General features: G+C 37.6%; 1 protein-coding gene across 7 annotated transcripts in view; it reads left to right on the top strand.

Moving 5' to 3' along the window:
* MTM1 (myotubularin 1) overlaps positions 1-14709 on the top strand; it is a 56494-nt gene extending 41785 nt beyond the window's left edge. For 4 of the 7 annotated variants that reach the window (XM_039489438.1, XM_039489437.1, XM_039489432.1 and 1 more), the window contains 7 exons: positions 2613-2798; positions 3058-3117; positions 4058-4264; positions 6940-7032; positions 9669-9782; positions 10133-10309; positions 12140-14709. In XM_039489438.1, coding sequence (XP_039345372.1) covers positions 2613-2798; positions 3058-3117; positions 4058-4264; positions 6940-7032; positions 9669-9782; positions 10133-10309; positions 12140-12307 — 1005 coding nt within the window. In that variant the 3' untranslated portion in view covers positions 12308-14709. The remainder of the gene's footprint in view (positions 1-2612; positions 2799-3057; positions 3118-4057; positions 4265-6939; positions 7033-9668; positions 9783-10132; positions 10310-12139) is intronic. The other 3 variants (XM_039489434.1, XM_039489436.1, XM_039489435.1) reach the window with 3 other exon arrangements.
* The last annotated feature ends 1913 nt before the right edge of the window (positions 14710-16622 follow it).

Genomic DNA, 16622 nt, shown 5'->3' with positions numbered 1-16622 from the left:
ATCAGTTGCACACATACAAACTGGGAAAAGACTGCCTACGAAGGAGTACTGCGTAAAGGGACCTGGGTCTCATAGTGGATCACAAGCTAAATATGAGTCAACAGTGTAAAAATATTGCGCCCAAAAAAAAAGCAAACATGTTTCTGGGAGTGTTATAGCAGGAGTGTTATAAGCAAGATAAAAAGTAATTCTTCTGCTCTACTCCATGCTGATTAGGCCTTAACTGGAGTATTGTGTCTGGTTCTGGGCGCCACATTTCAGGAGAGATGTGGACAAATTGGAGAAAGTCCAGAGAAGAGCAACAAAAATGATTAACAGTCTAGAAAACATGACCTATGAGGGAAGATTGAAAAAAAATTGGGTTTGTTTAGTCTGGAGAAGAGAAGACTGGGGGGACACAACAGTTTTTGAGTGCATAAAAGGTTGTTACAAGGAGGAGGGAGAAAAATTGTTCTCCTTAACATCTGAGGATAAGACAAGAAGCAATGGGCTTAAATTGAAACAAGGGTGGTTTAGGTTGGACATTAGGAAAATTTTCCTGTCAGGGTGGTTAAGCGCTAGAACAAATTGCCTAAGGAGGTTGTGGAATCTCCATCATTGGGGATTTTTAAGAGCAGGTTAGACAAATATCTGTCCTCAAAGCAGCCTGGATCCTATCTGAGATAGTGCTTGTTCCATTTTTGCTTGTCTGGCTAGTTTAATCCAGTCCATGGATTCTGGGACCCACCTCCTCAAAATTTAGCTCTTTTAGCCAACATTATTATAACTGTTTTGTTTCACTTCCTAATTTTGGCACTTATGAAAATAGGGAACCTGAATATCATCACTGTTCAGGAACTGGAAAACCAAATCAAGGCTGAAATGATTGTCTTGTTTTGAAAGATGCATAAAGGCTATGGAAAAAATGGAAGCATTTGATGATGGTGGAAGGGTGAAATGTGTGAGGAAGCTTGTATAGCCAGTAATTCCTCCACATGAACCTATTTGCTTTAGTAAATACCTGTCCTTTTGGAACCTTGCTCGCAGGGCCGGCTCCAGGCATCAGCATTCCAAGCTGGTGCTTGGGGCGGCAGTCTTCAAGGGGTGGCAGTCCCTGTTGTTTTGCCCCCAAGCAGCGCGCCGAATTGCCGCCGTGGATGGCGGGGGGGCAGTCCCTGTGCCCTTAGGGCGGCACGTGCGTTTCCATGGCGGCGGCAATTCGGCAGCAACTTCTATATTTAGCTGTCCGCGGCGGCTTCAGATAAACATAGAAGCTGCCGCTGAATTGCCGCCGCTGAGGAAACGCGCCTGCCGCCCTAAGGGCACACGGACTGCCCCCGCTGTCTGCAGCGGCAGTTCAGTGTGCTGCATGGGGCGACAAAAACTGTAGAGCCGGTCCTGCTTGCTTGAAGGAGCATGCAGGCTTGGATACACTAAGAAAGATTGTAGAATAGACCATCCAACAGCATCAGTCACAAGGCAAAACAGATTCATCTGTACGCTGATGATTTGTCAGACATGTTTTTCAATAATGGTGATTGTAGTGTTTGTATCTAGAGGCCTAATAGAGAGTACAAGAGAAAGAGCATTTGTTTGGGGTATATCTGCTCAAATCATATGGCTGAAATGAAAGCTATTCTCATTGCACTGCAAGTGCAGATCAGAAATAGAGGCGGATGTTATGATGTTTGTTGACTTGCAGGCAGCAATCCTCCGTTTCTTTCAAAGAAACCAGAACACTTTCATCAATCCAGTTCATAAGAAGGATCAAAAAGCAAAGTAATAAATTGACTTTTCCCATGGATTTCATCACGTTTGTATATGCAGGAGTCAGGTAGTTGATAATCTTGCCAAAGTTGGAAGATGGGAAATTCAGGTAGGAATGACAACAGTCAAGTATATTGGTGCCCTATTAAGGAAAATATTAGCTGAAATAAATAGTTGAAAGTTAAAAGATCCTTTGATCAATATCAAAGCATCATGGAAAGTAACATCCACTATTATGAGCTGGAGGACAGGGCATGGTGCAAGAATGAAAATCAACAGAGATAGAAACAAGATACATCCACTCTGCAAGTTGTGTTGGGAGAGGCCCATGCTTCTGAATGTAATGTAAGGAAAGTGATGCTCTTCAGATTTGACACCTGGATCAAACTCTTACAAAGGACCCTGTAAGAGTTGCCAAAATCATTCTCTAACTTCATGGCCTGATATGTTTATCTAAGACAAGGCGACAGCAACAGCATCAACTCATGCGGGTTCCAGAAAGAAAACTAGATTGATGAACAGATTTGAACTTCGTTAGACCTTTTACCAAAAAATATTTATTGGGCATACCCATGCACAAAGCAAGCTCCCTTGGATTTGCATTTTCTACTATTTTCTTCATGGTGAAATTTGTATTGAGGTGAAATAAAGCTTTCTAAAAATATATTTGATTACTAAATATAATATAAAAATAGGGCTAGCCTAATATAGTTGGGCTATATAGGTGGACTTCCTCATAAATAATTGACTTGGTAATGTGGCAGGGTGTCCTAAAGAAAGTTTAATCCCCTCCATCTTTATTAAAGTATTTCAGCAGAGTTTAAATGACAACTAAAAGTAGATTTCAAATCTATTTTGTTTTTTAGGCCACTGGGGGAGGATATGAAGGCGATGATGCATATCCCAATGCAGAACTCTTCTTCCTAGATATTCATAATATTCATGTCATGAGGGAATCTTTAAAAAAGTTGAAGGACATTGTTTATCCTAATGTAGAAGAATCTCACTGGCTATCTAGTTTGGAGTCAACTCACTGGTTAGAACATATCAAGGTGAGTTTCTAGCACGAAATAATATTCTATAGGGATAGGATTTTCACTTCTCTTACATGACTTTTTTTTTTTTTGTAAAAGAAAAACTAAATTAATTTGCTTTGTAATTTGTGTGATTACTGAAGAATCTTAGTTATTGCTCTTCTGGAATTGAGTGACCTTGAAAATGTCTTACTGTTTTGCTTGTTGGAAACTGTATAAAGAGTTGGCTGGTAGGGTAGGACTTCTACAAATATCAAACTTGCTCTCTTTATTACAGATGCTATTTTCCAAAAGAATTCATTTAAATAAGAGGCAGCATTTATCTACTCTACACAAAGTGGGTTACCTTTTGATTAGTCAGGCTGTAAAATTATTCAGGTATAGATGTGTTAATATCCAATAGCTCTATCTAGATTGTACTAGTCTTAAGAATATATCATGCTAATATCCCTATTTATCAACAGTAAGAGACATTTATCATTTTAAATATTGACATACACTGCTACCTCGATATAACGCTGTCCTCGGGAGCCAAAAAAGTCTTACCGAGTTATAGGTGAAACCGCATTATATTGAACTTGCTTTGATCCACCGGAGTGCGCACCCCCCCCCCCCCGAGCACTATTTTACTGCGTTATATCTGAATTTGTGTTATATCGGGTCACGTTATATTGGGGTAGAGGTGTACCTTGCTTTTGGGGGGAGATGATGAAGGCAGTTAATAACTGAATAAGTACAAGACAGTGTAAGATTCAGATTAAATTAATAAATGAGTGATGTAAAATAAAGATTCTTTAGTTGCAATAGCACATGAACACAGAAAATTAAACTATTTTACAGCATGTTTAAGTAAACTGCAATTTACAAAACATACAAGTTTTAGTCTAGCAGTGTTTGTTCTTAACTCAAAAGGAACTAAATGGAATGTGTAATTTTTAACACAGGTACTTCTTGTGGTAATCCTATTTTTAAAAAGCTTTTATTATGTTCAGTAAAGACACTATTTTCTATCCCGTTTTTGAGAAGTTGCTGTGAGATGAGTTTGGTTCTCTTTTTCTTAGTAAACCCTATCTTGTATAGTTTGGGTCTTTGTTTTTTTTTTAACAGTAGAAATTGCAAATTGCTTGCTGAACTCACAGAAAAATCTGATTAATTTAAGATACACACAGGTGTTCTTCCCCAAGTCTTTTAATTAAAACTGTAAAAAAATCAATCATTTTTGCTGGAATGATAACACTAACCTTCTGAATTGTCTGGTATCTGTACCTCGTTGTCAGCTTGTCTTGACAGGAGCTATTCAAGTGGCAGACAAGGTGTCCTCAGGGAAGAGCTCAGTGTTGGTACACTGTAGTGATGGTTGGGACCGAACAGCACAATTAACTTCTCTAGCCATGTTGATGTTAGACAGCTACTACAGAACAATTGTGGGTTTTGAAGTTCTGGTACAAAAGGAGTGGATAAGCTTTGGACACAAATTTGCATCGGTAAGAATTCAAGAAAATTATTGAAAGGAACTGTTTTAATGTTTTTTATGTACATTGTAAATTCTAAAACAAGGACGATTTTTAGATGCTTGTACTGAAACTTGCATGCTATGAAGGTTCTAATAAATGTATTCAACTTTTCAGTTGATCAGCATGTCAAGTTTTGATCTGCTCTTTACTCAGTCTGTCTAAAGTGATGAAGAAAAAATAAATTTGAGCAGAATGATCAGTCTTGCCTAGACTTGAAGCTAGTCCATAGCATTTATTTCATTTTTGTAAAATTTATTTTCTTTGTCTCCCCTTTTTGCATCCTGCTGGAAATGCAGAACAGCTAATGTTATGGTGCCATTTAGCAGGCATCAGTAAGGAGGATAGTGAAAGCTTTCCATATGCCTCCAGGACGGAGCAAAGAATACTGGAAACATGGAACATAAATTCAGCTTTCTCACTCCAGCAGTTTTTCTTGGCTTTTCTCTGACTGATCATAATGAGACACACAGATGGAAGAATCTGGACAACCTTTTCTAGGTGATGTGCTGAGAGAGTGAGTTCCACCTTCTTCCAGTATGTCCTAGAATTTGTCATAACAGGTTTCAACATAGGACTTAAGCACTGCTATGTCATAACACCAAGTCCTGCTCTCTCCTTCTACAGTCTTTTGAGGTGAGAGAGAATCCCGAAGGCTCCACCTCTATACTTACAAACTTTTCAAGGGCTTTTCCCACATGAGGCTCATCTTCAGATCCATTCTCTCTCAGTAAGACCTGTCTCTTATCTTCCCAAGTTTGTGTCATTGTCTCTTTAAGCCCTTATGTGATACACCTCATGATTTAATCAGAATTGGGCTTTTAGTTGTCCTTTCCCCAGCTTGTAGTTTTGAAGAGCTAAGCTCCTTAGTTATTAATCTTTGCTACCAATATCTTCCATTTGTTTTCAGACAAATTGATAGTTTTTCATTTGCCTCAGGAGTACTTTTCCAGAGTGATCATATACCTCCACATGGTTTTTTCCAACTTTTACCTAAACTCTTCCTCTCCTTTCAAACAGACATACTACTCTCAGGCTGTAAAGGGACAAGCTATCTGGTTTTAGTTGCACAGGACTGATATTCAAAAAGTCAGACTGTTTTCATGGTCCAGTGCAAGGATTGCCAACCTCTAAGGCAGGGGTAGGCAACCTATGGCACGCGTGCCGCAGGTGGCACGCAAGCTGATTTTCAGTGGCACTCACACTGCCTGGGTCCTGGCCACCGTCTGGGGGGCTATGCATTTTTATTTAATTTTAAATGAAGCTTCTTAAACATTTTAAAAACCTTATTTACTTTACATACAACAATAGTTTAGTTATGTATTCTAGATTTATAGAGAGAGACCTTCTAAAAACGTTAAAATGTATGACTGGCACGCGAAACCTTAAATTAGAGTGAATAAATGAAGACTCGGCACACCACTTCTGAAAGGCTGCCGACCCCTGCTCTAAGGCCAACGTTAGTGGCTGGCTGAAATCCTGTATTGACAGCAGGGTAAACCCCCTTCTCTCTCCGTGAAAAGATGCTCTGCCAGAGTCTTTCTTTCTGCTACTTAAGCAGAGAGAGAGAGGAGGCCACTTCCTCTGATATCTGCAGGGCCACTACCTACTCTTCACTTCACATCACACCTTCATCAGTCCCTACAAAGTGGACCTAACTTTCCTCACAAAGGCAGACTTTCAGGTAAACCCATCCTCTTATTGGGGATACTGCTGGCTTCTGCTAGCTGTTTTCACATCCTGCTGTCAGCACAAACTCTGTTACCAAAGTTACCCTGTGCATGAAGTTACATTCTGTAGAATCTCTTATCAGCAAGGCTAAAGGTATGCGGTAGATGTTTTAGTTTATCAGTTGTAGTAAAACAGTAGCACAAGTGAATTGTCTTTTTTGAGGGATCATCTGACAGTGGACCAACATTGCTTCAGCTTAGATCTTTAGAAAGTTAGAAAAAAAAATACCGCTACATTTTGGGGAAGGAAGATTCTTAAATATGAAAAACTATACAACAGCTACTACTTATCTCTCTGAGAGAACATGAAGGGGAAGGATAAAGGAGCATAAACTTGATTTCCATCTCTGAGGAAATGTTGGTAGAAATTGATTCCATACATTTACAGCATGTTCAAAAGAAACTCAGAACTTGGAACAGCAACAGTAGCATGAATTTAGCGTAAATGATTGAGCTGGGTAAGTATTAGGGAGAAAAGATGTCGTATTGTCTCAAACTTAAATGAAGATAAAAAACTAGTGCAAGTAGATGGAGTTCTTGCCACCTCAGTCATGTTTTGCATAGTGCTTTATGTACAGGATTAGGGGTGCTGAAGATGCCTGTGCTTTGGAGGGTTAATTTGAATGCTGAATGTTGCAACCCTTAATCAAGAAACTCCCCTTGATTCCAGCAGAAGTTATTTGCACTTCAGAATCTTTCAAATCTTTGTGTTCTAAAATAATGTTAATATGTAAAATTATATCGTTAAAGTCAGGAGGGTGGACAATAGAGTGTTAACCCTCTCATTGTAATATTGTAGATCAAATGTGTTTTTCATGCGTCTCTTGGCATTTATGAAGCATGTCTCACACCAAAATAGACATCAGATATACCAAAACCAGTTGTGAGTAATGTCCAACTTGCTTTGTTTCATTTCAGAGAATAGGCCATGGTGATAAAAACCATGCTGATGCTGATAGATCACCTATCTTTCTCCAGTTCATTGATTGCGTGTGGCAAATGTCTAAGCAGGTAAGCTCTAGCCATATCCAAAAGATGGTGTTATCCAGCAAATAACAATATTTTAAAATGATCCTTGAATTAAGAGTCTGAATCCTCAAAAAACAACAAAATACAAACAAACAAAAACCTGCCACTCACCCCCCCCAAAAAAAACACACCAAAAAACCCATAACAAAAACAAACAAACCACCACTGTATACGTAAGTTTACTACTCTGACCTGGTAGTAGAAAGTAGCATATTTACTTACCTTTTTTGTGTGTGTTAACCCTCTCCTCCCTCCCAAGCTGGAAGTCTCAGGGCTTGGCTACACTTGAGAGTTGCAGCGCTGGTGGAGGCTTTCCAGCGCTGCAACTTAGTAACTGTCCACACCTGGAAGGCACATCCAGCGCTGCAACTCCCTGGCTGCAGCGCTGGCTGTACACCTGGTCTGCTTGGGGTATAACGATTGCATCGCTGGTGCTACAGCGCTGCTCGTAAAGTGTAGCCACACACCAGCGCTGTTATTGGCCTCCAGGGTATTAGGAGATATCCCAGAATGCTTTTAACTAAATTACTCTCTTGTTTTGTTATGATGCCTCTCTTTGTTTTGTTGTGAACTCGGGGCTCCGGGAGCTGCTTATCTAAAAAACAAACACAGCTCCTGTTTGCTGTGATCAATCTGTAACTGACTGTGAACAATCAATTGAGATAACCCACTACCTTGCTGTGAATGAGGCAGGCAGGGGGATGAATGTCTACAGCCTAGTGTTTGTTTGAGGAGAGAAACTGCGGGGGCGGGGGGGGGGGGAGAAAGGGAGTCCGTTGGAGAAGCTGCTTATCTGGTCTGCAGGCTATTTGCAGTTAAGAGTAAATGAGGGGGCAGGGAGCTGATACAGTATCGGCTCCAAAAATCCTCCCTCTCTCTCCCCCGCTTCCTGTCACACTCCACCTCACCCCCCTCTTTTGAAAAGCAAGTTGCTGCCACTTGAACGCTGGGATAGCTGCCCATAGTGCATCACTCCAAACAGCGCTGCAAATGTGGCCACACTGCAGCGCTGGTAGCTGTGAGTGTGGCCACACACCAGCGCTTTCCCTACACAGCTGTATGAAGACAACTGTAACTCCCAGCGCTGCACATCTGCAAGTGTAGCCAAGCCCTCACTATTTCTGAGTAGAAAATATGCTGGCTTTATGTCCAGTCCTTTTGCTCATTAACCAATTTTTCAAGTTTAAAGGACTGTACTATGACATAACTTAAATAGATTATTTTATGAATGTTTGTAATAGCGTAATACTGTTGCATATAATTACAGGAACTAGAATTAATGTATTATAGCTAATTTTGTTTTATTTCATCATTCCAAAAACTGTTCCTGGAAACAAAATTCCCTCATGCAAGGACAAAACAACTTTAAGTCTTTGAGTATCAAACGAGGTCTGTCACACTGCTATAGGTTATTTCACAGTCCCTTCCCACGTTTTCCGAGCACTGAGATTGTTTCTCCTTCCCCCCCTTTTTAATCCTATTCTAAAACCTTGCCCTGAAGATACTGTGACATTGCTCCTGTCCTTCCTATTGAAGCTTGAAAAGAACGCTTGGGGCTACTCAGTTTTACCTCATGAGCTAACAAACTGTTCGTATTGAGTAACAAAACTATGCATATTAGTTTTATAGCATACCTAGCCCATGTAGGTCCAAAAATGAGAGTCAAGAACTGAAAATCAAATATTGGTTCCCCTGTGTGTCAGTGCAAATCAGGGTCACTAGTTCACTAGGCCTATGACTGTTATATTACTAGTTTAAATGTAATAATTTTGGTTGTCTAATCTTGATGTAGTTGAGTTAGCAATCTTTCATGGTATCGTTACTGAAGAACTGTATTTCACTGACTTTGATGAATTGTGTTTCTGCCAGAGAGCTAATTATTCATAAAAGTTTAGCTAACATTGTGGAGACAGAACTTTTGCCTTGAATTTCTTGTGGATTGCAACCTTCCAGCTATACTCTTTCACAGCTTATTCTGTTTATAGAAAGTTAGTGTCTCCACTTGAGATACCTCAAGAAATGTACAAGTTCACTTAGTGTAATAATACTGTGCAGCCAACTAAGTACTGCAGTTTCCTTTTGCCCACTATAAGCCCCTCCTTGCATTTTGTTTGGATAAACAAATCCTTTTCCAATATCAAGTCAGTAGCTTTCTGCTTAATTGCAGTGGCCCCATACCTTTATCAACTCCTAATTCCTGCATGTAGTTTAGTCTTAATCGTTTTGAGACAAAAATGAAAAAGTTCCTGATCAACAAGGAAACCAGCCTCTTGTTAGGCAAGATGAGACTTCATCCATCTTTGGAGTGGCAGAACCAGCTTTATATCTTTATATCTCTGACCTTAGAAACTGTAAAGCAACATTGCTGGTCTGACAGGACATGTGCTAATGTATTCATTGATAAGAATGTAGGAGTGTTGACATCTTACCTGTTGTTGTCTGAGTATTTAATCCATCATGTTGTACTTGTTTTGTGGCAGGAAACCTAATTTTTAGGTAAACTTAATAACAGGTTTCCTAAATGACTTCTTTTAAACTAGCTGTTCAGTCAGACCGTTTCTATGTGTGCGTGCACTCACACAGAAACAAATCTCTAACAATAGCTTTTTTGTGCCTAGTTTCCAACAGCTTTTGAATTCAATGAACAATTCTTGATTACAATTCTGGACCATTTGTATAGCTGCCGATTTGGTACTTTCTTGTACAACTGTGAATCTGTTAGAGAAAAAGAGGTAGGTAAAACTGATGATTGTTTGGCTGTGGCAGGAGGAATATATGATTTTAATTAAAAAAAAAAAAAAAAGTTGTGTATAGCCAAGGTAGCAAAAATGGCACTGTTATTGGAACAGTTGCAAGACAGCAAGCTTATTTTCATGTATCTAAATGACAATATTCAGACTTCAGGGTACTTTGTAAGTTTGTCACTGCTTGTGGAATATTCTTCATATAGTGATTATACATGTGATACTTTTAGTTAGAACAGAACCATGCTATATGAAAAGTGTAACTGGAGTTACCATAGTGAGTGCACTCTTATACTGTACAAATACTCGAAATCCTTACCATTTCATTTTCTTTCCAGAAAGTGACTGAGAGAACATTGTCATTGTGGTCACTGATAAATAGTGAAAAAGCAAAGCACACCAATCCTTTTTATACTAAAGAACTGAATCGAGCACTCTATCCAGTAGCTAGTATGCGTCACTTGGAACTTTGGGTCAATTATTACATTAGATGGAATCCAAGGATTCGGCAGCAAGTAAGTCAACTTCTCTAACTTATATGAAATACTTGTCAACGTAAAGCTACAATACACTTCAATTATGACTTGTACTGTTGAGGTTTTTTTGTTTTTTTTTTTAACACTATACAGAATATAATTTATGTTCTCTGTTTAGTCATTTCAACTAATGTCTGTCAGGAAGAGTGACCTTTTTTTGAGGAAAGAGACTCTGAAGTTGCTGATTTTTTTTTTTTTCCTGTTGTATGTTTAAAGCCCCATCTTCACTAGGAAATTGACTCACTGTTGATGTGTTCCCCTGAACCAGTACTGAATTTTAACTCCTATTGTAAATGGGACAAAACACTTTTCAACATCATTACAAAAAGCACAGTTGAGGCTTCTGTGCAAGCAATGGATCAGTTTCCTAGTGCGATATTCCTTTAGAGTTAGGCATATTGTTTGACAGCTTTGCTATTTTCCTGCTAATTCTCTAGGTAATAACTGAATCCAACAGCTTCTATGGTTGGTTCATATTCTCTACCTGTTGTACCAGTACCTCACCTGCTGCTTAATGTTAGAGAAATAGATTACGTGTGAGGGGAGTAAAGCAATTAATTTATTTATCCCTAAAAGTATGTGGCATTTTATTTGGTCCTGCAGGGACCTGGAATTTGTTGCTGAAACTGTTCCTCTGATGGATCACTTCTGAAATTATAGGGAGATATCTGAAAAGCAGCAGCAACCCCTTGACACTTGTGGAACCTGGCATAATTGAAGGCTTTGTGTCTAAGTTTGCCACGTGCAGTATCTCTTTTCTACTTAATTTATCATTTCCTCCCTACAGACAGAAATTATTTGAAGTTTTATGGAATTATGCTCAGAAGGGAAATGCTTATCACCCGACCCCCGTTTAAAAGAACTGCTATTTATATGAATAGCTTTTTTCTTGAAGCTCAAGAAATTTCATAAAACAGATGTCCAGAGTTTCATTAGAGAATTTACTAATAGAAAATGCACTAGCATTTTTTGGAGGAACTCGGAAAATTTAGGTACAAAGGTTTTATTTAACATCCACTCCCCTCCCTAAAAAACCCAAACAAACCAATAATTCTTTTTAATTATAAGGATGCTAATATATTATTGGTCTAGCTTGATGATTTGGCAGCACTTCCAAGCAAGACACTGTGATTTTAAATCTGGACTTAGCTTTTCAATTCTTGGGTTGTGAAGAGGTAGGTGTGCTCATGACGTCTGTGAGGCCTTGTCTATAATACCGCAGTAAGTCGACCTAAGTTACGCTACTACACTTATGTGAATAATATAACTGGAGTCGATGTAGCTTAGGTCTACTTAACTGCCGTGACTACACCACGTGGTGTTGACGGGAGACGCTTTCCCGTTGACTTCTCTTACTTTTCTTGGAGTGGTGGATTACCGGAGTCAACTGCAGAGTGCTCTCCCATCAATTTAGCGGGTCTTTACTAGACCCGCTAAATTGTATTGACGTAACTGGAATGGCATAACTTAGGTCGACTTACCGCGGTAGTATAAACAAGGCCTGAGAATGGGAAAGAGGGAACAAACAACCCTCTCACTATTCAGCAGCAAGCTTTTCTGACTGATATTGAAGTAGCATAAACTGGCTTTGTATAAAGCGGGATATAAATCTCTTGTTGTGAGGAAAGGAGGATAGATATGAGGAAATCCTTTTGAGAAGATTTTACTGTTTGTGACGCTGGAGAGTGCAAATGTTGGGTGCTGCCAGATTGTTGGGTAGAGTTGGAACAATCTCATGCTGAGGAAACCTGGTCAAAATAACATTGTAAAAGTCACCTTTCTTGTTGTGTTTTTTTTTTTTTTTCCTAGCAGCCAAATCCCGTGGAGCAGCGTTACATGGAGCTCCTAGCACTGCGTGATGACTACATGAGAAGACTTGAAGAACTACAGATCACAAATAATTCTAAGATTTCCAATTCATCAACCTCATCAGCATCTCCCTCACAAATGATGTCCCATGTGCAAACTCATTTTTGAAGGAAAAAATGTTTTTCTTTGAACATTGTAACCATAAGTGGTGCTTAATGTAGATCTATAGTACAAAAAGGAATATCTGAATGCCTTATATTGGACCTCTTCCTAACATGAAATTTTTTAGATTGTCTCCATAGTTGGAAGACTTGAAAGAACGGTCTCTTCAGTTCATTTGTGCCTTTCGGAATCTGTGGACAGGAAACGTTATCCAATATGGGAAGCTTATATGGGATGCTTTAGAAGTGTATTTTGTAAAAGTTTGATACAATTGGAAGTATGATTTGATTATTTTTTTTTTAGTATGCATTAATTTATTGCATCATTAGGTCCTGATCCTGCAAAGACATAACCATGTGCTTAATCTTATGCACTGTGAATAGAGCCATTGACTTCAGTGGGGCTTTTCACAGTGTATAAATGTAAGGATGTGTGTAGCCTTAGGGGCCTTAGACTTTTTGAGGCAAAAATGAGAGTTGTATTATCTTCTTGAGCTTTCAAAAGCAAAGTACTCAGAAATAGATTTTTTTCTAGTAAACTGAAAACTACTCCAGTTTTTATTGTTCAAAATAATTCCAAATCTGAGGACTTTAGGTGACAAGAAACTTGTAATTAACAATTCAACTTGCTCACTATGTATCTGAAAACAAGATAACTGTATAGAAAGGCTAACTTTTATATGGTAGATGCAGATTTTAGAATAAATGGATGAGGATTGTGGTGGCTTTGGAGCAAATAAGTTGCAAACTCCTTTTTTTTTTTTTTTTTTTTTAAGTTAGCTGTGGAACACTACATATATTTTTGATTCTCTGTTCTGTCAGCAATATTTTCTGGATTTTTGCTTTCATTATTTTGCCAAAAAATAAAGAACGGTTCTCAAGAAGACGTATATAAATCTAAAAAATAGGATCCACGAAGACATTGCTTAAATGTCAAATAGTAGCAATAAGCTTAGCTTTTATATGTTTTCTAAAACGAAACATCATGCCTATTCAGAGCAGCTTTTATACCAAAATAGTTTAAAATTCTTCAGATTATGAGTAATGAGTTGGGAACCTCTTAAATGTGTAGCTAGAGCATTTTAATCTATTCCTTTAACAAATTTATTCTTTATCAAGTATTTAAAGGGATTTCAGTATATAAAATTTGCAGATAATAGATTGTGCATTGACTGAATCTTTCAAAGAACTTGGTTTGAAGTTCATTTCAGAGGCTTCTATTGTTACATTTATAATTTGCTCCTTTCAGGTATTTTTTCATTAGCGTTACAAGCACTTAAGGCAGCACAAACCTTGCTACTTGATATTTTAATTCATATTTGCATATACTTGGAAGTTTTAATGATTTTCAGGCAATTGAGTACATTTTGCAATATAGGATTTGTAAAGGACTGTTCATAGATAATATAGTTATTTTAAAGGGAATGTTTGACACTTGAGGCTTCTACCTTTGTAAATTATTGTACATGTAAGTTTTGATCTACAAAATGTAACAGCAAAATACAATAGGATATGTATAAATTAAGTTTGTGTAAGTATATAAAATATAGTTTATTAGAAATTCTCCAGTTTTTGTAAAGTGTAAATACTTGGGTACAAAAGCTAAATTTAAAGCATAGAGTTCCATAAAAATCAGATAGTTTAGAGAACATTGGAATAATTTAGAAATAGTATTTTGCATAGAAATAAAACACCTCTTAATTTGATACAGTAAATATTATGCTAAGAAAATTGCACTATTTTTTCAGGGAAATTGAGAATACTGCTTGTATTGTGTGTGTTCTAAGGAAATATGGCTTACCTCCACTTATATTTGTCCTCTCAATTTTACTCTCCCCTGAATCTGTCTTTTATTATTCCGCATATGTATGTGGAGCAGCAGCTTTGAGTTCCCCTCCCCCCAAAATCTTAGCACATTTAAAATAAATTGGGCACAGTACATCTAATGAACAAGGAAGCTCAAATTCATCTTGGCTACTTATCCCTATGGCAGTGTATAACTTAACAACTTAAAAACTATGCAGATTCTGATGTAATTGCCTTCTATTTGTATATGGTTTATAAAAAACTCTTTTTTTTTATTAGTTTTTGAGAATTGTAGTAGTTGGATCCAACACCCCTGTAGAATCTTTTTCAGCAGTGTGCAGGAGGAGTTAAGAAAATCTAGTTTTTACTTTGTAAACACTAAATGATCAACCTATCGTTTGGGAAAGTTTAATACAGTGAAAAGGATTAAATGCACTTGTTTCATTACATATATACAATTCATTTATATTGCCAATACAGTTGATACTGCATTTTTTATGTAGCTAGAGCTGAAATTCATTCTTTGAAAACCTCTAACTTAGCTTTGTGTTCACTTGGACTCTTTGTCAAGACAATGATTTAGAATAAAACCCTTGTTTTTAATTCTATTAAAATAGTAATTTTAAATACAAAAAAAAACCTTTCTAATTCTTTAAGCTCTATTTGTTCTAGGATGCTAACCTTTGAATCTTAACGTGGCTATGGATATAGGTGTGAAAATTGTGATAATTATTAATGCACAGCTTTTTCTGTTTTAAGCTGCTTATTTAGGTCCCGATCCTGCAGTTCACTGCATGCTGGTGAACACTGAGGCTCCATATAGACACAGCAGTGGATTGTAGAATTGGGCCTTACACAGCAGTTAGCTCAATTGTGTGTGACCAAGGTAGTTGTATGAAAATTGCCAAACTCTTAATTTAGGGAGGGTGAATGAGAAGAGAATTTTTAGGCATTTTTAAGAGCAAAGTTGGGCAGTCTTTTATTGTGCTGTGTTTCTGCACTATACCATGGTGCCAAAATGACTGGAGTAAATCTTCATTGTGACAAATCCCCCAATTCTTCTCCCCCCAAAAAATAATTCTGCTTTTTCTTTTATATCCGACAGGGCTTAGATGTAAAAGATGAACAAGCTGCACATACATACCATGCATCACTACTGTGATTACCAGTGCCAGCTTCAAAATGTTGATTTCCTTTCTTCCATTCCTACCTGCATATTATCTCAAAGGCTTGGAATGACCACTCAGTTGTGTTACATCAAGCACCACCTTCTCCTTATTCAAAACTCTTCTGAAAATTCACTTTTTACCCTTGTTGCATATTCTGTCCTCCCAACATCACAATACATGTACACTGATTATAATCTAACTCCCTCATTGCTGTCTTCTGTGAACCTCTCTTTTAGATTAACTCTTCAAGACAGAGTCTTGCTTTTATTTGTACAGCACTGCAGACATTGGCATTGCTCAGCAAAACACTGATATTTATAAATGACTAGAATTCTGAAAATGTAGAGTGTTTTAGCTGCTTTGTAAATGGCAAAAAGTTGTTACAGTTCAGACTTATTAGATGGGGTAACACTGTAATTCTTCTTAATTGTGACTTGCGACAGAGTATAAAATTCAGCTGCATGTATATGAGTAAAAGAAAAAGATGTCAGTATAAAAACCCAGACCTCAATGTCTGATTAAACCCATCTTGTTAGAGGGATTTTTTTTATACTTTACTCAAATACTAGAATGCTTTTCAATCAGTTTGGCGATCAAATCAATTTATTTCACATAATTGGCATCATAGAACTAACATATTTGCTAATTACTAAAGATGCTATTGTTTAAACAAGTGTGCTCCTTAAAAATCTATGTAAAAGGTATAAGAGCATCTCAAACTCCAGTTGAAGTTTATAAGCTTTGTTCTTTATTTGCATTCGGCAGGCTACTTGGAACAAATATTATGCAATCAGACTTTTAAACCAGATTCCTTAGAGTTCTTGCTAAATGAAATCTACCACTGCCATTAGTGAAAATCTTTGATATCACCCCTACTTCCTCTTTACAGGTAGAGCGTGCTGCTCCAGTATCTTGTTATCTGATTGATAATGAAAGCTGTGCCACCAGTTACAGAATAGGTCAATATACTTAGCTCAGTATACTCTCCCCCTTTCAAAACTGGCCATGTTATCAAAAGGATCAAAATAAAAAATCTGTCTTATTTAGGTTTAGTCATCCAGCAATAACACACTCTTCAAACTTCCCATAGCTAAAACTCACTGAAATTTTGGGCATAGGCTACATTTGACTTTTTTTTTTAAATTAAACCTGTTGAAAGCAGAGTCCTGTGGCACCTTATAGAACCAGGGGTCGGCAGCCTTTCAGAAGTGGTGTGCCGAGTCTTCATTTATTCACTCTAATTTAAGGTTTTGCGTGCCAGTAATATATTTTAATGTTTTTAGAAGATCTTTCTATAAGTCTATAATATATAACTAAACTATTGTTGTATGTAAGTAAATAAGGTTT

The sequence above is a fragment of the Mauremys reevesii genome, linkage group 9 (genome assembly GCF_016161935.1).
Source record: "Mauremys reevesii isolate NIE-2019 linkage group 9, ASM1616193v1, whole genome shotgun sequence".
Classification (NCBI taxonomy): Eukaryota; Metazoa; Chordata; order Testudines; family Geoemydidae; genus Mauremys; species Mauremys reevesii.
Note: the sequence above shows the minus strand (reverse complement) of the source record. Positions and strands in the feature narration are given on the sequence as shown.